Below are 21,523 nucleotides of genomic sequence, written 5' to 3'. Positions count from 1 at the left end.
GCTCGACGGGATTCCTTCGACGGGATTTTCTCGACGGGGTTTAGGGTTGACGGTTTTTTTGGGGTCGACGGGGTTTGCGTGACCGGGCGCATGAACCGGCTCGTCGAATCAGCCAGAATTAGCCTGATTCCGCCGCCGGTATGCGTGTCACAAGGCCCATCATCCCGTTAACCTCTCTGGCCATCCCGACGCGTCGTATTCCATCCGTCTCGTCGGTTGCCATCTTTCCCGGCACTTCCCGTCACCCGTCCTCTGGCGCGACATATCGTGGGGTGCTATTCCACATCCGTCCCGCTGCCACGCACGCGCACTCCCCAGGTGGGTGTGCCGTTGCAGAACTCGTCTCGCGCCCGTCGCGCCCCGTCCTGCTGAAGCCTCTCCTGTCGCCGTGCATCGCCGTCGCTCCTCTCAAGTCCATGGTTCGTCGGGAAGACGTACGTGCTGCCGACATAGAGGTGGTCGACGACGAACTCGACACCGAAGACCTCGAAGCTGCCGGCTGTGCCGTCTGCGCGAGTGGGGGCACACCGCCCTCGTCCTCCTGCACGTTTTCCCGTCACGCTTCCAGCACCTGGTACGCCCGTTCCCTCGGTGGCGGCTCTCGTCGCCGACGCACATGCCCTCGCCCAGGAGAATCGGGCGCCCCGGGCTCAGTATGAGCTTGTGTCGGTGAACAATACCGGCTTGGCTGCTCACGCCTCCGTGTTCCACGATCGGAACCTCGCTCTCCTTCACCGCACCCGCGAAGGTTACCAGGCGGGTATGGTGATGCTTGAGCAGGCGCTCTTGTCTCGCGCGCGCACGGAGCAGGCTAACGTCGACCTCGAAGACCGCGTACGCGGCCTCCGCGACCAGGCCGGACGCGTGGATGCGGCTGAGACCCAGCTCCGGGTGTTCAAGGCTTCGTCGGTTGAGGATTACCACGCCCTCCAGGACCAGCTCGCCGCCTCTCAAGCGGAGGTAGCTGACCTGTCCGCGCGGCTCGCCGCGGTCCCTCCGGTGCCGGCCCCTCCCTCGACGTCTACGGTTTCTATGGCGCGGTTGTTCGCCGCGCTCGGTGAGCGGGACGACGCGCGTGCTGAGCGCGACGACCTGCGCACTCGGCTGGCTGCTGCGGAGGCCGCCCTAGTCCCTGTCCAGACCCAGCTCGACGCTGCCGTAACGCAGCGAGATCGGGCGCGACAGTCTGTCGCCCGTCGAGAGCGACAACGTGACGGCGCCCTCGCCGAACGTGACCAAGCACGTCGGGATCTCGTTGCGCTCGAGCAGGAGCGTGACGCAGTCGTCGGGGAGCGCGATCAGGCTCGGCAGGTGCCCCTCACTCTGGAGCAAGGTCGTGACGCTGCAGTCCGTGAGCGCGACCAAGCACGTCAAGCTCAGGCGGGAGTTGAACAGCAGCGCGACGCTCTGGTTGAGGATCTGCGCGTCGCTCGTAACTCGCTTGCTCAAAGTCGAGCTGAGACTGAGTCTGCCCCTGAACGACCCGCTGCAAGCCGACGTCCGGCGCGTGAATGCGTTGCTGGTTACCCACGCCGAGGCGCTCCAGCGCGAGACGGATCGCATACGCGAGCTGGAGGAGACCGCCGCGGCTGCCTCGACTGCACGCGTGGTCGCCGAGGCAGAGACGGCCCGGGCCCAGGCAAATGAGCTGCAGGCTGCCTCGCGATCCGGGCAGTATCGCACCGGCTGGTTGGCCATGTGGCGTCGGTCGCTGCAGCGAAGAGATGCGGCCGGCGCGCACATCCGCCGTCTGAGCGTCCGCGTTGCAGACCTGGATGACGAACGCGATCTAGCGGTCCGGGAGCGTGACGAGCGTGCGGTGGCCTGGAGGCGCATGCTTCGAGACGCGCGCCGGGGCCGAGAGTTGGCTCAGCGCGTGCGCGACGACCTGGCTGGCAAGCTGGCCAACTCCGTTTCGTCGGTAGGCGGTACCATCGACACCGCCGACTTGATCCGCCGCCTCGAGGCTACCTACGCAGCGGAAGTGGACGCTGCCATCCCCCTTCCTCCTGCCGATCTCGCCAGGGCCACGCCTGTGGCTGTGTCCGTCGCGTCGCCTCCTGTTGTGGTCGCTGGGTCGTCCGCATCAGCCCCCAGCTCTGGCACCGTGCCTTCGCCGAGTGTTTCGGCTCAGCGGCTGTCCTCCTCTGTCGGTACTCTGGCCCCTCTTCAGGTTCCGGGGTCTTCCTCGGCTTCATCATTGTCGAGTACACGTCGACATCGATCCAGTGGAGCCAGGCCTTCAGGCTCTAGGCGCCCTTCTTCGAGCTGCGCAGGGCTCCCGGCGACCTCCACGTCGAATTCTTCGCCACGGCGTCGAAGTCAGCGGGCTTCTACAAGGGCTGACACAGCAGCCTCGAACAGCGCGGCCGCACAAGCTTCCTCTGTCACATCGTCGCCGGCAGCGGCTGTGGCTGCGGCTGCGGCGCGTGCTCGTGCAGACGCGTCTCTCTTCGGTTCGGAGTCCTCGGAGAGTGACGCTGGGGCGCTCTCTCCTCAGCCAAAACGCCGCCGTTTGCGGAGCCCTTCTTCCCGCTCGCGTTCTTCGCCGCGTTCACGTTCTCGATCGACTTCGCGTCCGCGCTCCCGTTCGCCCTCGGCGTCGCGTTCGGCGTCGCCTTCCCGCTCGGCTTCGCGTTCATCGTCGCGTTCCTCGTCGCGCTCGTCGGATCACTCCGTCGGCTCGGCGAGCTCCGCGGGGTCGGCTGTTTCCGCTCACTCGACCCGCTCGCGTCGGCCGGCGTCACCTTCGCGGTCGGCACGTTCTCCCACGCGAAGTTCTCCCACGCGAGGTCGGCGACCGTCTCAGACTGGTTCGGCGATTCACTCCGGCGGGCCTGATGACTGATTCGTCCTCGCCGTCCTCTGCCCGCCCTTCGTCTTCCAGTTCCGTGTCAAGTGGCTCGGAGGGAGCTGCCCCAGTGGTGCCCTTCTTCGTTCCGGTAATCCCCCGGCTGGCACGCCTTCGGGTTGGACACAGCGCGGCTACTTTCCGTGGCCCAAGTCCGTACGTCGTCTTCGGCTCCACACCATCACGGCTCGCGAATTGCGAGCACGCTTCTTGCCGCCGCGGGGTTGGATCTGCCCCCGCGCGCCTGTCCCCGAACCGGCGAACTGGAACCGAGCCTTGGTGACACGCGCCAACGTCGACGCGTTGTACGCCACGCGGCCATGGCGCTACTTGGCTCAGGAAGTGGAGTCGGTGCTGTTCGCGTCGGACGACGCCGCGTTCCAGCCGTTCATGCGACCGTCGAGCGCTGGGCACAGGCGTACTGGGGGTCTACTCACGAGCTCCATGTGCCTGGCACTGCGTGGCGGTCGTGACGTTCGTCTCGCAACTCCCGTCGGTCGCACGCAGGCGACCACCTGAACAGTTCCTCCAGCTGGTGGTCGACTTGTTTCGCCGTGGGCTCGCCGACATGGACTTGCTTCTGGACCCCGCGGTTCTTCACTTTCCACCGGCGCACTCACGAATCGGACGGTGGTTTCCGGGCCTTCAGCACACGACGCTGCAGGAAGCGCTCGACGACGTTGACGCCCAGGCGCCTTGGCGTCGCTTCCACCGAACGCCGCTCACCGTCGAGCAGATGGATGCCAGCATGCGTTGTCGCGTGACGCGTGCCCACCACGCTTACCTCGTGCCTCGCCTTGCAGGCAAGTTCGTCCAGCAGGTTTGAGCGTAGCCCGTTACTTTGGTGCAGCTCGCAGCCGTAACTTCAATGCATCCCCTTGACACCTTCCCTCTTTTCTTTCTCTTTTTCACATCTTTTATGAGACGGCCCTCCGCCGTCCCATCTTCAGCAACAGGCCGGTCCTCCTCACTTCCCTCATCCAATCCCTCGCTCCGGCCATTCCCAGAGTCGAGGCTTCCCACCTGTCCTCCCGTCGGCAGCCCCCTTGCGACTTAGTCGCACCCGTGGGCGCTCACCCACCAGGCTCCGCCGCCTCCGAGTTCTCGTGCGACTGCATCGCCTCGAACCGGTTGCGTCCCGTGCGCCGGCGCAGGAAGTCGTACAGCAACCCGCCGCAATTCAGATCGAGCTCGTCGACTCACGTCGTGTCCGGGTAGCCCTTCCATTTGACTTCGAACTCGCGTCGCGTGCGCCCATACCGGGTAGCCCACCCTTCGCGCACGTTCACTATCTTCTCGACCTCGAAGACGTCGTCCTCCAGCTCGCGCGTGACTTCCCAGCTATCCTCCGGCAAGAGCTCCACGTCGAAGTCGAAGCGCTCCTCGGTCGGCACCGCCAGCTGCGTCGCGGGTCGCGACGGGAATTCCCGGACGGGCTTCAGCCTGGAGATGTGGACGACGGGGTACAGCTGATAGGGCGTACCCGCCGTCTCGAGGCGCACTGCGAACGCGCTGACCAGCTCGGCGACGCGGAAGGGTCCGTGCCACATGTGGGCGAGCTTCGCATACCCCGGCTTCACCCGATCCAGGTACAGCCAAACTTGCGAGCCCGTCGCGATCTCATGTTGCGTCGCGTTTTCAGTTTGTCGACGCGCTCTCTCTTCGACGGCCTCTCGGACTAACTCCAACGCTTGTGCCCTTGCCACCTTGTAGTGTCGCTGGATACGGAGCCTCCACCGCCTCGCCTCGGCGTCCCGGGTCGACGTGTTCCCGACGGCCAGTGTCGCTTTTTTCCAGGGTCGACCGAGGATCCCAGCCATGCACTAAGAAGAACGGGGTTTCGTTCCTCGTCCGGTCGTGCGACGTATTTAGCGCGAAGGTAAGACGCTCGGCGTATTCGTCCCAGTCCCGTTGGTCGACGTCCGCGATGTACATCTTGATCGCTCTTGTAACCGTCTGCACCATCCGTTCTGCAGCACCGTTGGCTTGGGGACGATATGCGAGCGTCGATCGCTGTCTCTGACCCATGAGTTTGCTGAACGCCTTGAAGAAGTCGGACATGAAGCCCGGCTCGCGGTCGTGGCGGATAGCCTCGCTCGCGCCGAAGCGCCTGAACACCGCCTCCTCGTACGCCTCGGCCACCGTCTGCGCGGTTCGTGACGCGTTCGCTTTTACCACGACGAACCTCGTGAAGAGGTCGCCCCAGACTAACAGCTCTGTGTTGCCTTTGTAGGATGCCGGCAACGACGGAATATGGTCCATGGCGATGACCTGGAACGGGTACGTCGCGACGATGTTGCCCGGCGACTCGCCATGGATGGTCGGCCGACCCTTTCCCGTCTCACAGTCGGTGCATTCGCCGACGTAGCGCCGGACGCTTCTGAAGATCCCTGGCCAATGGAAGTGGCGCCTCACGCGTTGGTACGTGCGGACAATACCCTGGTGTCCGCCTTCCAGGCTCGCGTGATAGTGGTGGAGTACATCCTCCCGAAGAGTCTCCGGGATCACCAGCTTCATCATCACATCGCGATCCTCGGCGGAATTGTCGCTTCTCGGCTGGTAGTAGAGCAGCCCGCCTTCGCCCTCTTCGTACTGAGGCGCAAGCTTTTGGCAGTTCTTCACCTCGCGCCGAGATAGGTCTCCGACGTCGCCGCGGAGATACTTCTTGAGGTTGACGATCCAGACCTCTTCGTCCTGGGCGACGCGGATGCGGTCCAGGCGCAGTCGTTGCACCACTAGCTCCTCCAGGACTTCTGGAGGTCGGCCCCTACGTGTTGTCGTGCGTGCGGCAGCCGAGCGCGTCGCCACCGCGAGGACTTGTGCTGTCCCGCGTCCCGCGTCCATGGCCTTCCCGACGGGGTTATCTGCGCCGCTCGTTTTCGCGTCGAGATTTTCCGCGTCGAGACTGGCTGGAGACGCCATTTCGGGACTCGATGCCCGTGGTCGGATGACTTCTTCCAAACGATTCAGCGTCTTCAGATCTTGAATCTGCTCGGGGCTGTGCGCGTTGCGGCCTCCTTGACGCTGCAGAGCTTGTCCAGCCAGCATGTCGGCACTCGCGTTCCAGTCTCGTCGTACGTGGAAGAGTTCGTGGCGCGGCCATGCCTGGAGTGCGTTTCGCGTCTTTCGTCGCAGCAGCTTCAGCCCCGGGGACTTGCAGTCCATCTCGTCCCGCATCTGCCTGATGACCAGGTTGGAGTCTCCGCACACGACGAGTCGGGTGACGTCGTCGAGTTCCTCTAAAAGAGAACATCCGAGCAGCAGCCCGCGGTATTCCGCCTCGTTGACCGTGAGGTCCGTCGCATATCCCGACGCGGCGCGCATGATCTCCCAGTTCGGCAGCTGCCAAATGACGGCACTGTATGCTCCGCCCTCTCACTTCGCCTTAGCCGATCCGTCGGAGCTCAAGACGTGCAAGACCTCGTCGCGCTCCACGTCGGGGACTGGAATGACTACAATCCTGGACGCCCGTTTCCGGGGGGCGATCTCTTCTAGCGCTGCGTCGACGAAGGCTCGCGGTGTAATGCTCGCGTCCAGCGCGCCGAGGAGTTCTTCTTCTCCCTTCATGGATCGGCAGACTTCCAGCTTCCACGGCGAGAGGATCGCGGCCCACTGTGACAGCCGCCCCTGTAGTCCTTTGGACCGGAACAACCAGGCGAGCGTCGTGGGACGTGTCAAGACGCGGACCGGTAGCATCGTGTAGCACTCGTTCAAGACGCGCAACAGGGCCAAGATCTCCTTTTCGACGATGTCGTAGTTCAGCTCGTTGGGCTTCAGCGCACGGCTGGTGAACTTCACAGGCATGTACACATCGTCGTGGACTTGCGTGAGCACCCCTGAGATGGCCCAGACGCTGGCGTATACGATCACGACGTATTCTCGGTTCGCAGCGAAGTGCTTCAACATTGGGGTCTCGGCGCGTTTTGCCTTGAGCGCGTCGAAGGCGCGCGTCGCGTGCGTCCACTTCTCATGTCCGCGGACTTCTGGACGCGTGGCGTACTCGTTGAAGTCGGTCTCCGTCAGCGAATACAGCGCGGTTGCATATACCGCAAAGTCTGCAATGAAGCGGTGGTAGTAATTGAGGCTACCCAAGAACGATTGCAGGCCCTTGAGCGTGCGCAGGAACTCGAGCGACGTCAGCGACTCCAGATTCTTCGGCTTCGCCTCGAGACCGAGTCCTGAAACTCGGTGGCCCAGGTAGTCGACCTTGGACATGCCCCACTCGCTCTTCTCGACACCGATGGAAAGTGCCACTGCTCGCAGACATCCAGCAAGCGTTCGACCTTCTCGCACATACCGTCCCACGACGTGCCCCCGATGAGGATGTCGTCGATGTACGACCTCCGTCCCAGAACGGAGTGAATACCTGGTTTCACCGGTTCGCCGTCTTCAAAGACGTCCCGAGTGCTGCCATCCGGGGACAGCTTCATGAACCCGTAGAGCGCGTTGACGATCAAGCGTTGGTAAATCTGCGGCGCGTTGCACCGGCCGAATGGCATACGTAGCCATTCGTACAGTCCCATCGGCGTGATGAAGGCCGAGATGAGCCGGGCCCGGTCTGTTATGGGGACGACCCAGAAGCCGCTCGCCATGTCGAGGGAGCAGTACCACAGATACTTGTCCAAGTCTTCGAGCAAGTCGTTGACGAGCGGCATGGGGTAAACCATCAACTGCGTCAGGGCGTTGATGAGCCTGTAGTCAATGCAGAGCCGGATATCGACGCCGTTCTTCTTTATAATCACGACAATGGGCGACGCCCACGGTGACTTCGACTTCTAGATCATCCTCGCGCTCAGCAGTCCCTTGATCAAGTCGGCGACCTTCTCTCGGAACTCTGGCGGGATTTTTCGGACGCGTTGCGCGACGGGTTTTGCGTCGCCCACGTCGATGTCGCAGACCACTCCCAGGGCCGCTGGTGGCAAGGCGTTACCCTTGCCGATCAACCACTTCCGTCGCTTCCAGATGATTTGGCGTAGCCGCGTTTCTTGTCTCGCGGCTTCCTCGGGCGGGAGTCCCGTCGGCACGCCCACCTTCAGGTCTTCGATCTTCACCTCGGCGGTCAGCGAGAGGTCTGGCAGCACTGCCATCTCGGACTCGAGCTCCTCGGCGAAGAGGTCAGATCCCTCGTGGATGAGGACTGCATCGTCTTCCTCCTGCTCATCCGGTTTTGCCTCGTCGCGTTCCGGCTCGGCGGGTTCTGGTCCGGCGAGTTTTGGCTCGGCGAGTTTTGACTCAGGCGATTCCTTCATCGCAGCGCTTCCAGCCACTGTCGGAGGCCCATCGGGTTCCACTTCCACCGCCTCCTCGCCCGTTTTCTGCTTGTGGTCGTCGGGCGGCACCTCTACCCCGCTTCCCTTCGGCGCTCTCGCGACAGCCGCCAAACACTGGGGTCACGGCGCGTCGCGTCCCGAGTTGTCTCGGCTCCGGGCGCAAAATGGCTTTAGGCGTCGGGTATGAGGGGCGATTCGTCATCGGCCCGTCGAGCTCGGCTGGGATCCAGTTCTCCTCCGCGTCGCACGTCGCGCCGTACGCCAGATTCTGCCACTGCTGGTACCGGGAGGAGCCCAGTCGGACGAATCCACGGTTCCGAGGTTGGCCGTCTGACGGCGTCCACCACCCAAGCGTTTCATGCGCGTCGAGGGTTATCGCTGCGTCTCCGATGTTCGTGACACGTAGGTACGTCTTCCTTCCGACTCTCCCTTTGACCAAGGTAGTCACCCACGACTCTGCCCGTGTCATCCACAGGAACGGCGCGTTTCGATCCGGCCTCAGCAAGACTTCATGCGTGTCTCCTGGTTCGAGTCTCACAGGTGTCTTGACGTTGACCGGGTGCGTCCGTGCGCCGTATAGCGGTCTTCGTCCGATCATCTGGATATGCACCTCGTCGGGGAGGCACGCCGTGCCGTCCGCAGTGTCGATGCGCACTCCAGCGGGCACCATGAAGTTCATTCCCAGGATTGCGTGTTGGCCGACCAAGTCGCCGACCCACAGGTGCATGTAGTACACCAAGTTCCCAGCCAAGGTAATCTTGACTCTGGTTCTCCCCATGTCTCATCACGAATTCCCACACACTCTTGCGTGATCTCTGTGTCGATCAGGCAGCCTACCTCATGGTGTCCAGGATGGACACCTCGGCGCCTGTGTCGAGCAATAACACAGCACGGCGGTTGTTCAGCTTTCCATGAATCTTGGCCTGCTTGTACCACTTGTGCGGCGCGTAATGTTTCCAGTATCCGCGTCGCTCTCCTGGTTGCAAGTCGATCTCGTCCAGGGGTGGTTCACGTGCAAACTCGTCGTCCGTCGTACGTCGGACCGCCGAGATTCGCGGCGCGCGTTCTTGCGTGGTACGTTCCGGGTTGGATTCACATGTATTATCATTCAGGGAAGTCGGGCTCTCACTAACCACCTCTCGCGACTACTTCGTCACATATGCATAGACGGAAACAGGTCGCTCGTCTCGTACTGGTTTCCAAGCCAGCGAGCGTCCTAATTTAACATCTTCTCGGCGGCCGGCGGCAGCATTCCCGCGTGTTTATTCGGGTCAAACCACTGGCGCAATTGGTTGAAGAACTCCTCCATCGGGCATTCTCCGGCTTCGTGCACGTCACCGCAGGCCTTGCACACCCTCAAGCATCGCTCCGTCGGGTGCTGGCCATCACACTTCTGACACGTCAACAACTTCCAGCAGTCTCCTTCGGGATGGCGACGTGAACCACAGTGGCGGCACCGCGGGCGGTCGCGTCCCGAGTCGTCAGGATCGAAGTTGCGACGCGCCGGCTCTCCCGGCGGGGCCTGCCCCGCGACGAACAACCTGGCGCGTTCTTCGTCCTCCTCGTCTTGGTCGTACTGGCGATCGTGTCGCGACTTTCGCGTTCCGAGTCGTACTCGTCTGACGCAACGGGAATCGCATGTACGGTGCGCGCCGGCTGAGTCGGCGGAGTCGGCGCCTTTTGGCGGAACTTGTTCGAGCCGAAGAGGGTCTTCTTCTGGTGAGCCAATCCACGTTGTCGGGCGCGCAGCTTCTTCTCCAGCGCCTCAGAGTCAGCGACCTCCATCAGCGTGAGACGCGAGGCGAGTTCGGCCTCCTGCGTGTTCAGCGTCCGGATGAAATGCTCGACGTGTTCGCGATTCAGTCGTACCATCGGCGTATGGGATGTTGACCCTCAAGCCCGCGACATTGAGTCGGTACAAGTAATCCAGAGGGGTCTCATCGGGGCGTTGAGCCGCATGGTAGTAGCGGCTGGCCATTGACACGCCCTTGCCGCAGTACTGAACGCGGAATTGCTCCATCAGCTCGGTCCATGATTTCTTGACCTTCTTGGGCAGCTGAAGATACCATTGGCGTGCAGGGCGGCTCATCAGATCGCTGAACAGCCCGCACACTTCCTCCCCGGTCATCCCGTCGCGACGCGCAGCGGACTTCAGACGATTGAGCCACAGCCTAGCCTTCTCTTCGCCGGCATCTCGTCCCGAGAACTCCTTCAGCTCCGATGAAGCCGAGAGGCGAACTCTCGTAAGCCCGACACCGGCTGTCGCGGTTGAGACCGCGGCCGCGGCTCTCGGCGTCCCGACGTCCACGTCAAACCGATCGTGGGGGTCCTCGTCCACGTCGCGTCAAGGTCCGGACCTCGACGAGGGACGCGAGCTCACGGACTCCATCGCCACATCGGCTGTCTCTTGGGGACGTATAGTTGCTGCCGCAGGGTGTGTCGGCTGCTTCGACTCCACCGGGACCGCCGGCGTCTCGGCGCGTGGGGTGCGCATCATCGTTGCTTGCATCAACTTGATTATAGACTCCTCCAAAGCCTTGGGGATCGCGCCCTCGGCCGGTTTCGCAACCTCGGCGCGTGCCGGCGCAGCAGAAAGCTGCATAACGCGCGGTGGTCGGTTCATGGGCATGCGCTTGGGCGACTCGAAACTGCTGTCGGAGTCCACGCTCGATTGGTATCGAGGCGGCGGCGAGGGCGTGGTCGTTGAAGTCCGGGCTGCGCCCGCCGAGGGACTCGGCGCGCCTTGGCCCGTCGCGGAACTCGCGGCGCCTTGTTTAACGGATCCGGCGAGAATCGTCAAGGGCTCCTGCACGACGCTAATCGCGCGTAGCCAAGACTTGAGGTCCCAATCGCACAGCCTCTCCATCTCGAAAGCTCCCAACACGAACCCCGAGTCACGCAGCATCTGAAAGAGAGTCAGCGCGGCGTGGACGACGCTGGTGAGGCTATCGAAGTCCGGCGCCACGAAGGGGCCTGTGCAGTTGCTCATCAACATGGGCTTGGGGAAGACTAAGATTGGGTCTTGCTCTAGCAGACGAAAGAGCTCCGCACGCGCCACGACGTACCGTACCTCCTCGACGGTGTACTGACGTCCCGTGTCCTTGCCTTGCGGCTTGGATATCGACTCCTCCGCCGAGTCCGGCGCGTGCAACTTTTCTTCTTCCTCTTGGGCGACTTGCGCTTCGTGGCTGCCTTGGCGGTGGGTTGTTGTTGGTCGCCAGCCTTTGCAGGCTTCCGACCGGTAGGACCGCGACTCGCGTCGCGGCCCTTCGCGGCTCCCTCGTCGGGAGCCACATCGGGAACGGCAAACGGTTCTTCGTAGCCCTCCAGGTCGTCGCTGGCCCCGTGGCCTGTCGTGAAGGTTCCCTCAGAGCTCCACGACGCGACAGGTCTCTCACTGTGCTCTCTTGCGGTCGGCGACCTTCCAGCCGACTGCGCACCTGCCTCCGATGCCTCTTGGATCGTTGGCCCGTCATTCGAAGTAGTAATCCCGGGCGCGGCACCATTGTTGAGTAGCGGCCTCACAGAAATCGCGGAGTTCGTCCTCGCACAAACCCGACGCGTCCAATCTGCGGTCGCGACGGGCAATTTCCCTTGAGTAGCGTATCTTCGAATATAGAGCCCACGTCTTCGCAAGCTTCAGAGTTAGGGGGTTGAGTGGACGCTTGTTCCTTGTCTTAGGGCGTCGGTTGTTCCTTGGGCGTGCGGACTTATCGGGCCGGCGTTTCCTCGGAGATCTCTTCGGGCGTGCGGCGTTATCGGGCCGGCGTTTCCTGGGGCTTGTTGCGTGGCGTTATCGGGCCGACGCGGGGTCTTGTGCACAGCGGTTATCAGGCCGTGCAGTCCTTCGTCTAGGCTGCGCGTTATCGGGCGCCTCCTAACCGGTATACGTTTTACGTGCCTTCGTTTCCAGCACGGGGTTTGAGGGGGGGGGGGGGTGAGTGCCCGAGCCAGCGAGCGACGGGGGGCCGCGTGTTTCTTGCGGCTCTGCTTTCCGACGCTTGGTGGTTTTCGAGAACCTGGCGATCTTCCGGAGGGGAGAGGTCTGAGTGGTTCAGAGAAATTTCGGGAATGAGTCCTTACCCTATCCTATGTCCTTGCTACTGGCTACTCTGTAAAACTGTTTGCTAAGTCTACCGCTCTGTACCTATCCTTACTTCTGTCGTGCTTGCACTACCGTCCTTCAACCCGATTTGCGTGGCGTAATCACAACTTGAGCTCGACGGGATTCCTTCGACGGGATTTTCTCGACGGGGTTTTCTCGACGGGGTTTAGGGTTGACGGTTTTTTTGGGGTCGACGGGGTTTGCATGACCGGGCGCATGAACCGGCTCGTCGAATCAGCCAGAATTAGCCTGATTCCGCCGCCGGTATGCGTGTCACAAGGCCCATCATCCCGTTAACCTCTCTGGCCATCCCGACGCGTCGTATTCCATCCGTCTCGTCGGTTGCCATCTTTCCCGGCACTTCCCGTCACCCGTCCTCTGGCGCGACATATCGTGGGGTGCTATTCCACAGCCCTCCTTCCGACTTCACAATTGAAATGGATGCATCCGACACGGGCCTATGCGCCCTTGACCGTGCTCACTGCCGGGTACTCACTTACCGGTTCTCCGAGACCGAACTAGACCTCATCCGAGTCTTTAACGCCGACGCATGCAACGAGTTTGACATCAACTATCGCGAGCTACTCTCGTGTGCCTTCGCCGTACATGCATGGGCACCGGCGTGGCGAGTCAAGAGAATGGAGACCCCGCACACGGCCCCCACCCACGTGCACTTTCGCATCGATAACACGTCTGCGGTGGTGTGGCAAAACAAAATGTCCTCCTCGAACACTCGAGCGCAAACGATCATACGTCTACTGAGCTACTGGGAAATGCACTTTGGCCTGAGATTTTCATCTTCGCACATACCCGGCGCCGATAACGTCATAGCGGATGCTGGCTCTCGGCTTTCGAAAGACCACCGTGCCCACACCACCTTTACTAACCTTACATATGCCTGGTCACAGACTCAGCCTACGACAGACATCAATGGTCTGGAACGGATCTGGCAAGATATCTCCGCGAGCATTCGGTGGCAGACTCAACCTACCGGAAATATGAACGAGCGTTCGGCACATTCATCACCCGCCGCGGGGTGAACCCGTGGCTCAGCGGCGTCCCAGTGGCGGCGCAAGTCCAGCACGTATCCGATTTCATCCTCATGGGGTTCCAGCAGGGCTATGGCTCGGGCCGGCCGGTCCGTAGCGCGACGATCGCGAACAACTTGATGGGAGTCCGCCACTTTTTCCAGGCGTCGGGACGACACTTCCGAGTTGACCATCCACAGATCCGCATGCTCCTCAAAGGCATCAGCCGCCTGGATAGCCCACCGGAGCGCAAGGCTCCCGTGTCGATCCAGCTGATGGAGGCGTGCTTCGCGTCCCTCAACCTTGCTTCCTTCTCGGACCAAGCCTTATGGGGGGTTCTGTGTCTGGCGTTCTTTTTCTTGCTTCGGAGGTCGGAGATAACGTCCATCAGCGGAGGCAAATTCCGCTGGTTTGCGCTGAAAGCTCAGGACGTGGCCGTCTTCGACCGAGCTGGCAACGCTACCCTGGACGCGAGCGCAGCAACAACAGTGCACATCAGGCTCCGCGGATCCAAAACCAACCAGGCAGGGCAAGCGACAACTCGCATGCTACGACGCTCAGGTCATCGCTTCCTGTGTCCGGTCCTAGGGGCGCTCCTTCTCCTACGATCGCGGCGATCCCTGCCAGCCGAACTGTCGGCGGCCATGTAAATGTCCCCGCTCGGGGGCGCCCAGCTCAATATCGGCGCGGCAGGTGGCGAACCCAGTCCAGGACGCGGCAAGACGCATCGGATGCGACCCACGCGAGTACAGCACACACTCACTCCGGTCGGGAGGGGCCACACACATGTACCGCGCCGGCGTGGACGCTCTGACCATCAAGTTTCATGACCGTTGGGCATTGGAAACCTTCAAGATATACACTCGGCTCTGCCGGGAATCGGTATCTCGTCTAGCCGCAAGCATGGTAAGTGGGGCGAAATCTGCAACAACTCTCCAGTGACGGCCCCAGCGACCGCCTTACTTGGGGGGGGCTCAGCCACGTCCAACTTGGACAAGGCTGCGGCCGGCGCTGCTAGCCGCCACCTCAATAAAGTTGCAGATTTGCCCCAACGTCACTGTGCCGACTGATGTAAAGGAAACGAGAAATTTGGTCATGGCGCGTTTGTTGCTCACCATCATTTGTGAGAGACCTCGGGGCGTCCATACTTTATCTCCATTTAGACACGCAGCAGCGCTTCAAACGGCCGGCCTTCCTGCACTCGGCATCTGAAGAGCGCGCGATCGTCCTGTGATTCCACGGCAGTCTCCACGAGCTCCAACTAGTGACTGCAGGCTCGGATCAACCTCCGACAGCGGACCCATTCCTGGCCACACGTTCACTCTGCTCCAGTCCGACTAATCTTATCATGGCTGGGCCTCAGGAGCTGCTGCCTCGCTGGCTGCTGGACCACCACCTGTCTGATGACGAGGCTGCTGCTGTCCCCGACCGCATCCACCTGAGCCCTTGGGACGACGGCTTCACGCCCTCGGGGTGCAACGGGCGGCCGGGGAAAATCGTGCGCGATTTCCCTCGAGACCACCCGGGGGCGTTCGCGGTGGTGGACGGCGCCGTGAGTGAGCGCACGGCCGACCTGCTGTACGCCAGCGCCGTCAAGGCGACGGTCTGGGGCGTCTACGTGCCCGTGAGCGAGCTGCAGTTGCAGGACTTCTCAACAGGTGAAAAGCCGCTGGAGACGCCGGAGCTGGAGCAAGACGAGGCTGAGGACCCAGATGCCTATCGCCACGCGCTGGCACGCAGGACGGTGCAGGAGTTTCTGGCGCAGAAGGACGCAGGCCAGCGGATCTCCGAGCAGGACTGGCAGCGCACCCACGGCGTGGCCGTCTGGGTCATCGCCTCGGACTGCGACGACGAGACCGAGTACCACCTGGACTACGCCGAGCAGGTCCGCTACGAGACGAACGTCGTGTTCCCGCCCATCTACGGCGCCACGCTGCACGTGAGCCCGCTGCACAACCAAGGCGATAGTGGCGCGAAAGATGATGGCGCGACGCCCAACCAGGGCCGCGAGACGAGCTCGTTCGATGGCGGCGGCTTCCACGTGAACCTCACGGGGCTGGCGCACTACGACAAGTACGGCTACAAGACCCGCAAGCAGCCGCACCGACTGACGACGGACGAGCTGGAGGAGCTCAGTGCGAGCGAGCCGGGCTGGGAGCGCGTGGCGTACAAGTATCGTCGCGGCATCCTGTGCGACGGCGAGCTCGCGCACTTCAGCGGGCGGGTGCGCTCCCTCCCGACGTCGGTGTCGCCTTCCAGCCAGGTTCAGGCTCCGAGTCCGCTGCCAGTGAAGCGCGTGGTGGTGGGCTTCAACCTGTTCCCGAGCGAGATCGGCGCGTGCGTGGCCAAGTTCCCGGAGCACAGCGGCGCCTTCAACCGCTACGTGAAGCTCTCGCAGGCTGCGGTGAGGCAGACGAAGCTGCTGTCGACCGTGAGCAACAAGGGCGGCTGGAGCCTGGCGAGCGTGCGCGCGAACCCGAAGCAGGCCGCGTTTCTCAAGCTACTGGCGCGCAAGGTGCGCGAGAACCAGCAGCAGAAGGCGGCGCAGACTCCACCTCCAGAGCGTCAGCCGTCCAAGGCTGGAGCGTAATTTTTGCGGTAAACTATTTCTCTACAGTCGACTGACACTGTTCACGTGGGACTGTATTAACCCTCCTCCTATGGTTCGTTGCCGCTAGTTGTGGCGGAAGAACTTGAGACTGACCCAGTTGGCGTAGCAGGCCAAGATGGTCACGGGGATCGTGAGCGGCACCAGGTAGCAGTAGTACACGTCTCTCTCCAGAGCCAGCAACAGACTGGGGCTCTGCTCTGTGGTTGGTGCTTCGCTGTGACGTTCAACTGCAGCTTCAGCCTCGTGGCCGTCTTCGAGCAGCAGCAGCAGCTTGGAGAAGACCATGACGTACCTGTGAGCATATTTGAAGTGGCGTTTATTATGAGGGGGGGGCGATTGAAGAGCAATGGCCAAACAGTTAAAGCTGCAGTATTACATGGATGTAATGAACGCCAAGGCCGCCGCCAAGACGATCACGTAGCCCCACACGTGGCTCGTGGAGCCTGCTCGCCGCGTCGTCGCCGCCGCCATCTCGAGCAGCTACGATACACAAGTAACGTTAGGTCTCATGTACCCTTCGAGTGGTACATAGGTTATACATAGGTTATGTGCACTACACAAAATCTACCTTCTTGGCTTGAAGTTGTTCACTCACTGCCTTGCTGCCTCTATAGGAAAATGACCACAGGGTGAAATCTATGTAGCTACCACAGTCACCTTGCTTCAATTGTGCGCCGATTGCTGAATTACAAAACGATGCAGATCTCAATCAGCGATGCTACACAGGCATCGCTTCAAAAAAGTTATGTAATTCGTAGTTGTTGTCATATTTTTAAACGGCTCGAGCAATCATAGACTGTAATTTACCGTTGTAGTGAAAACTACATGCCATGCCAGGTGAGGTGATCTCCCTGCATCCACTTCACCTCTCCGCAAGTTCCAGTCGAATCAAAGTTGCAAGCGTGCAGCAGCAACTACTGAAGTGCACCAAGTATAACCCGGGGGATTAACACCAGCAAGCTCCTACCGTCAAGACGGAAGAAGGCGAAAAGTAAAGTGCTGCCAGACCTTTCGCTTGTGGATAGAAACGGCATCTACATCAAGAACGTGGACCTCGTTCGACTCGTGATCATCATCATGGCGGGCTGTAGCTACCGCGTGCGTGCAGCAACATCCGCCGCCGACTGCTTGCGCTCTCTCTAGCTCGGCGGATTCGGCAAGTTTCGGAGAGAGCAGAAAAGTTGTGGGCAAAAATACATATTTCAAGGCGCTGTTTCGCCGTCTCGGAGCAGCACGGAAGGAAGGCTATCATCGCAGCTCACGAACCGGGCCATATTGTCGAAGCTTTCGTCAAAGCTGCCGCTGTGGAGATCAGCGACCACGCAGTATTGTATTTCACGGGCTGGTATCGTGTTCAAATCTTTTGTTGCGGGGCCGTGAGTTTGCAGAAATAATTATTCAACACGTCGAGGGTCTGGCCGCTTGCGGATGATGTTACCGCTGGAGATCCTGTCTCACGGTGGTACTGAGAGCCGCCAAGGCTCATGTCGAGCCAACAAGCTGCGGATTAAGAATGCAAGATCGAACTGCAGATTGTGCGCACGTGTATCATCAGCGAAGCGAAAGGATACCCCTCTCCCCGAAACTCTATTGGTGCTGCTAAGCTTTCAAAGCTGGACTGGTTGTTCCCTCCTGTAAAAATGAGGCGAAGGTTATCACGAAGCCTGTGACGTGGTCCAGCCGGTGTACCAAGATTGTTGCAATTTGAGACGTGGCGCCGGAGATACGAGTCGACTAGAGCAATGAAAACTGAAGTTGGTTCTCAATGCGGGGCGAATGACGAGTGGTGAAGAACGTGGTTCAGGTGTTACATCTCTTAAACAGTCAAGAAAATCATCGCGGCAATAAATAGTGGCCCTCCGCTTGGTCAAGGGACATGTAGCTGCTGCTCCTGTGCGTCCGTGAACGGCTCGTGCTCTCCAACGCCTCCAATCGGCATGACCCCCGCTTCCTGTAACAAGTCGGTGACCCGCTTCAGGTGTGATCCCAGCTGCTCCATGGCCGCAAGACTGCGCGCGGTGACTTCGATCTGCTCCTCCAGCGTGCGCATGACGCGCTTCATGCGCTGGATCTCCTGCATCAGCTCGACCCGACGCGCGGAGTGGACGTTGGTGAGCACAGCTCGGGCTGCCAGGAAGTGCCGCGCTCTGTACGCGAGCAGCAGCAGTCTTCTGGCGGTCGAAGGGTCGGGTCTGTTGCTGACTTCGGGCTGTGGCGCTTGCTCGGCGGGCAGCGTGAGCACACGCTGACCCTGGGGCGTCCACGACTCGCGCTCAAGCGGCCGCAACTGGCGATGACCAGGCGCGCGCACCACGAGCACCGCGTGCCTTCTTCGACTGCGACTGCGCTCCGGTATCATCGGTGAGCGAAGCGCCAGCAGACACACAAACACACACACGAGCTGATCAATTGAGACGCGTGTGTGTGCGCTGGAGGAGGCAAGATCGAATGTGGCGGAATGCGCTGAGCTGAGGTGGCCGGCGATGGCGTAACGAGATTTCGTCTGACCTTATCGGGAGGTGTCCGTATCGCCAAGTGGGTGGAGATGAGACGGGGTACAACAGCATTCACCTATACGAACGCACGTCACTATCGACGAGGCACACTTGTCCCTATACGAACGTAGATCACTTGAAGCTCGTCCCGCGACGTCGACCTGCCCGGGACCTCCCGCGGCCATGAACGCTCCAAGGTGGCACCATCACCGCCCCTTCTTGCCAGAAAGAGAGAGAGAGAGAGAGGAAGTTGGAGACAGCAACACACGCATGCGCATGTTGCGTACGTATTGCAGAGCGGATCGTCAAGTGCCTGCAAGCGTTCGTGGTGCTGGCATCGCGCTGGCGCCCAGCTCACGAGCGAGCGGATACGAACCGCCGCTAAATTATTGACTTGGTGGCGCAGCAGAAACACGCACCGCGCCTTTCCGGAAGAGGTGTCCTCTAGATGGCTACACGGTGGAGCAGCGCATCCACTGCCTGAGCCGTTCTACGGCTGCTGCTACAGCTACTGCTGCTGCTGGACCATCGTGTGGCTCTCGTGCGGTGCTGAGCAACGGCGCCAACGGCGACAAGCTGACGCGGGCAGACACGCGCGGATACCGGCGCCAAAGACGCGCAACGGCTGACGTCAACGTGGAAGGAGCGATACAGTACTGTGCAGCGAGTGACAGTCTCACCGGGGACATCTCACGATCGTCGGCGCTGCTTCCGCTGCTTGCCGGGGCTTGCAGGCCCTGTGTCGCGTTCGCCACGCTGTCGCTGTCAAGCGCGACGGGCTAGTGATTTTACTACTGGCGAACGGGACTCTCGTCGACCAGTTCTGGCCCAGAATTTCTGGGCTGCTGTCATCGAGTCCGGCCGACGTGGCCGTCCGACCGACATCAAAAGTGCTTGTGTATGAACCGAATATGCCGCGACAGCGAAAACCACACATGAACGCTAAGGCTATAATGCATGGAGTACAGTCGCTGGTCAAGGATTGCTGAAGGACGAGCTTGCCGACGTGCTGGCGCCGTCGCTCGACTCGTGCAGACCGCTCGTGATGCGCTGCAGCTGGACGATGAGGTTCTCCATGGTCTCGACGTTATGGGCCGTGACCTCGATTCGGCTCTGCAGCGTCTGAATGGTCTTTTTCATCTGCTCGATCTCCTCTAAAACGTCTTGGTGGTGTGTGCGGCGGAGGGCCTCCACCGTCGAGCGATTCGACAGTACGTGTCGAGCCCGCTGCGCATGAGCGACCAGGAGACGTTGCGTGGTGGCCAGCGACGTCGAGGCCGGAGTAGTCGGTGGTGGTGGCGGCGGAGCTGGAGCTGGCCTATTATTCGACTCTTGTCCTTGGGCATGCTCTACTCGAGGTGGCAACTCCGCAGGCAGCACCACCACGGGTTGCGCTTGTGGCGTCTCCGAGAGAAGCCGTTGGTGCCCCTGGCGCGTGGGCGAGCGAATGACCCGCAAGGCGCGGTGGCTGTATCGACGTCGTCGTGATCGATCCAGAATCATGACGAGCAGACCGGAGTCTTGCGAAGGCGACGACTTGTGAAATGAGGGAGGGCAGCCTTCGGCCGCTGCACGACCGCGGTCCTAGCACCTGCCGCTGACGAGCTTGCTTGCCTTCTTGCTCCAGTGAACCGTTCGTTTGCGTTCGGCCGTGTTCGCCCAAGCAGCCCCGTGTCTTTGCATCGCGATTCCCAACAAAAGCATTTCTCGACGACGCAGCAAGTTGAGCCCGGCCGCGGTTAGCCGACGACTCCTCTGTCCGGCGTCTAACGTCGTTCGCTAACCACCGATGCAGCCCAGCGTTGCAATTACCCCATAAACCGCTATGCACTTACCTGAAAGAGGGCGTCGGAGCTGGGTCACGATTGTTTGGTTTTCGACTTGGTGGCGCACGTGACTCACCAGGATGTGATTTCCAACACCAATGTTCATATCCGCCGCCTGCCTGCGCGGGCAAGTCCCACTCGCACGATGGAACCTGCAACTCGATGGGCTTCTGTTGTCGTCCAGTGCATGTGCATGGGGATATTCAGCTAGTTGGGTCGTGCATGCACTTGCGTTACAACGAGTATCAATGTGGCAGCGCCGCCAACGCTTCGCTCTGCAAAAGCGAAGTTTCACGGGCTACGTCGGCGAAAGCAGCTTTAAAGCATTGTAAGTCAGGAACAGCACAATGCGGCTGTACGCGATGGCTGGCTTTTGTTACCCTCGGCGCTCGAGGACTGTACCAGCAAGCAGGAATGGGGTTTCCCGTACGCGTTCAACACCAACGAGTTCCACCAAGCCGGGCGACCGCAAGTATTACTACCACAAGTACACTTTAGACAAAGCGACAGACACTACTCAAATCCACCGCCTTCCGCACTCGACTGCACAGCACCCCGTAGTGTTACCGGGCCATGATCGGAAGCACCGCCCCCACCAGGCACGAAGTCGCGCGTGAGTCGCTCCAGGTGAAATGCGAGCCGCTCCATGCTCTCGACGCACCGAGTCGTGACTTCGATCTCGCCCTGCAGCCGCCGCATCTCCTCCTTCAGGCGCTGGATCTCGCTCAGCATCTCGCTGCGGCGCGAGCGACTCAAGCTGTCCGCCACCGCGCGATGCGACAGGAAGCGCCGTGCTCTGTGTGCGTACGCGAGCAGGCGTCGCTGGGTCTCTGTAGCGACGGGGGAAGGCGCCGCAGCAGCCAGCGGCGATGTCGATGTCGATGCTGTTGCTGTTGGCCGAGCAGCTCTGGCGGCTCGGAGCTCCTCGGGCGACGCCATGACCACGATCTGCCGCGAGTCCCCGGCTTGTCGCTGCATCTGAACGCGCTGTTGGTCCTCCAGCAACGCATCGCCGAGTCCCTGGTGCGTGGGCGAGCGCACCACAACCATGGCGAGCCTCGTTCGCTTGCGGCTGCGGTCGATGGCCATGTATTCTTTCGTCGGTCGTCTGTCTGTCTGTGGCGTGGCTCGACAATTGCGAAGTGAGACGTGTGCTGAAAAAAAGTGAGCCAGGGTAATAGAATATGTACCCAGCAAATCCGGTGCATACAAAGATCAAGTCAGAGCGACAGGGCAGAGCGATGCACGGAAATAAGTTTGAAGTTAGCGTCACATAGAGGTACACTGTACCGGTTTTCCGGTGACTACAACTTGCCATCTTCAACCAGCGTCTGAGT

The 21,523-nt window shown here is 61.1% G+C and overlaps 6 protein-coding genes across 6 annotated transcripts; 3 read left to right on the top strand and 3 right to left on the bottom strand.

Annotated features, from left to right (window-relative positions):
* Positions 1-140: 140 nt before the first annotated feature.
* Positions 141-3,370, top strand: PHYSODRAFT_246140 (hypothetical protein; the record flags this gene model as incomplete). The annotated part of the gene is given in 7 exon segments (XM_009520210.1): positions 141-195; positions 337-434; positions 454-1,040; positions 1,186-2,153; positions 2,501-2,777; positions 2,810-2,942; positions 2,981-3,370. The coding sequence occupies 7 exon segments, from the start codon at positions 141-143 to the stop codon at positions 3,368-3,370; spliced, it is 2,508 nt and encodes an 835-aa protein (XP_009518505.1).
* A 4,256-nt stretch (positions 3,371-7,626) lies between these two features.
* PHYSODRAFT_251280 (Eukaryotic/viral aspartic protease, active site) lies at positions 7,627-11,627 on the bottom strand (the record flags this gene model as incomplete). Its single annotated transcript, XM_009520209.1, has 9 exons — positions 7,627-8,192; positions 8,382-8,451; positions 8,660-8,885; positions 8,959-9,187; positions 9,699-9,963; positions 10,013-10,450; positions 10,502-11,094; positions 11,187-11,471; positions 11,543-11,627. The coding sequence occupies 9 exons, from the start codon at positions 11,625-11,627 to the stop codon at positions 7,627-7,629; spliced, it is 2,757 nt and encodes a 918-aa protein (XP_009518504.1).
* Positions 11,628-12,492: 865 nt separating this feature from the next.
* Positions 12,493-13,904, top strand: PHYSODRAFT_324441 (hypothetical protein; the record flags this gene model as incomplete). The annotated part of the gene is made up of 2 exons (XM_009520208.1): positions 12,493-13,090; positions 13,135-13,904. 2 exons carry the CDS (start codon positions 12,493-12,495, stop codon positions 13,902-13,904), a joined length of 1,368 nt encoding a protein of 455 aa, XP_009518503.1.
* A 698-nt stretch (positions 13,905-14,602) lies between these two features.
* On the top strand, positions 14,603-15,844 carry PHYSODRAFT_478932 (hypothetical protein; the record flags this gene model as incomplete). The annotated part of the gene is made up of 4 exons (XM_009520207.1): positions 14,603-14,878; positions 14,960-15,193; positions 15,257-15,501; positions 15,532-15,844. The coding sequence occupies 4 exons, from the start codon at positions 14,603-14,605 to the stop codon at positions 15,842-15,844; spliced, it is 1,068 nt and encodes a 355-aa protein (XP_009518502.1).
* Positions 15,845-17,643: 1,799 nt separating this feature from the next.
* On the bottom strand, positions 17,644-17,933 carry PHYSODRAFT_284713 (hypothetical protein). The gene has a single exon (XM_009520206.1). It carries the CDS (start codon positions 17,925-17,927, stop codon positions 17,733-17,735), a length of 195 nt encoding a protein of 64 aa, XP_009518501.1. The 5' UTR covers positions 17,928-17,933; the 3' UTR covers positions 17,644-17,732.
* Positions 17,934-19,335: 1,402 nt separating this feature from the next.
* PHYSODRAFT_295712 (hypothetical protein) lies at positions 19,336-21,275 on the bottom strand (the record flags this gene model as incomplete). The annotated part of the gene is made up of 4 exons (XM_009520205.1): positions 19,336-19,928; positions 19,963-20,126; positions 20,196-20,356; positions 20,754-21,275. 4 exons carry the CDS (start codon positions 21,273-21,275, stop codon positions 19,336-19,338), a joined length of 1,440 nt encoding a protein of 479 aa, XP_009518500.1.
* Between the last annotated feature and the right edge of the window lie 248 nt (positions 21,276-21,523).

The sequence above is a fragment of the Phytophthora sojae genome (genome assembly GCF_000149755.1).
Source record: "Phytophthora sojae unplaced genomic scaffold PHYSOscaffold_2, whole genome shotgun sequence".
In the NCBI taxonomy this organism is placed as follows: Eukaryota; Oomycota; class Peronosporomycetes; order Peronosporales; family Peronosporaceae; genus Phytophthora; species Phytophthora sojae.
The sequence above is the reverse complement of the archived record's forward strand: the minus strand, read 5'-3'. Positions and strand labels throughout refer to the sequence as shown.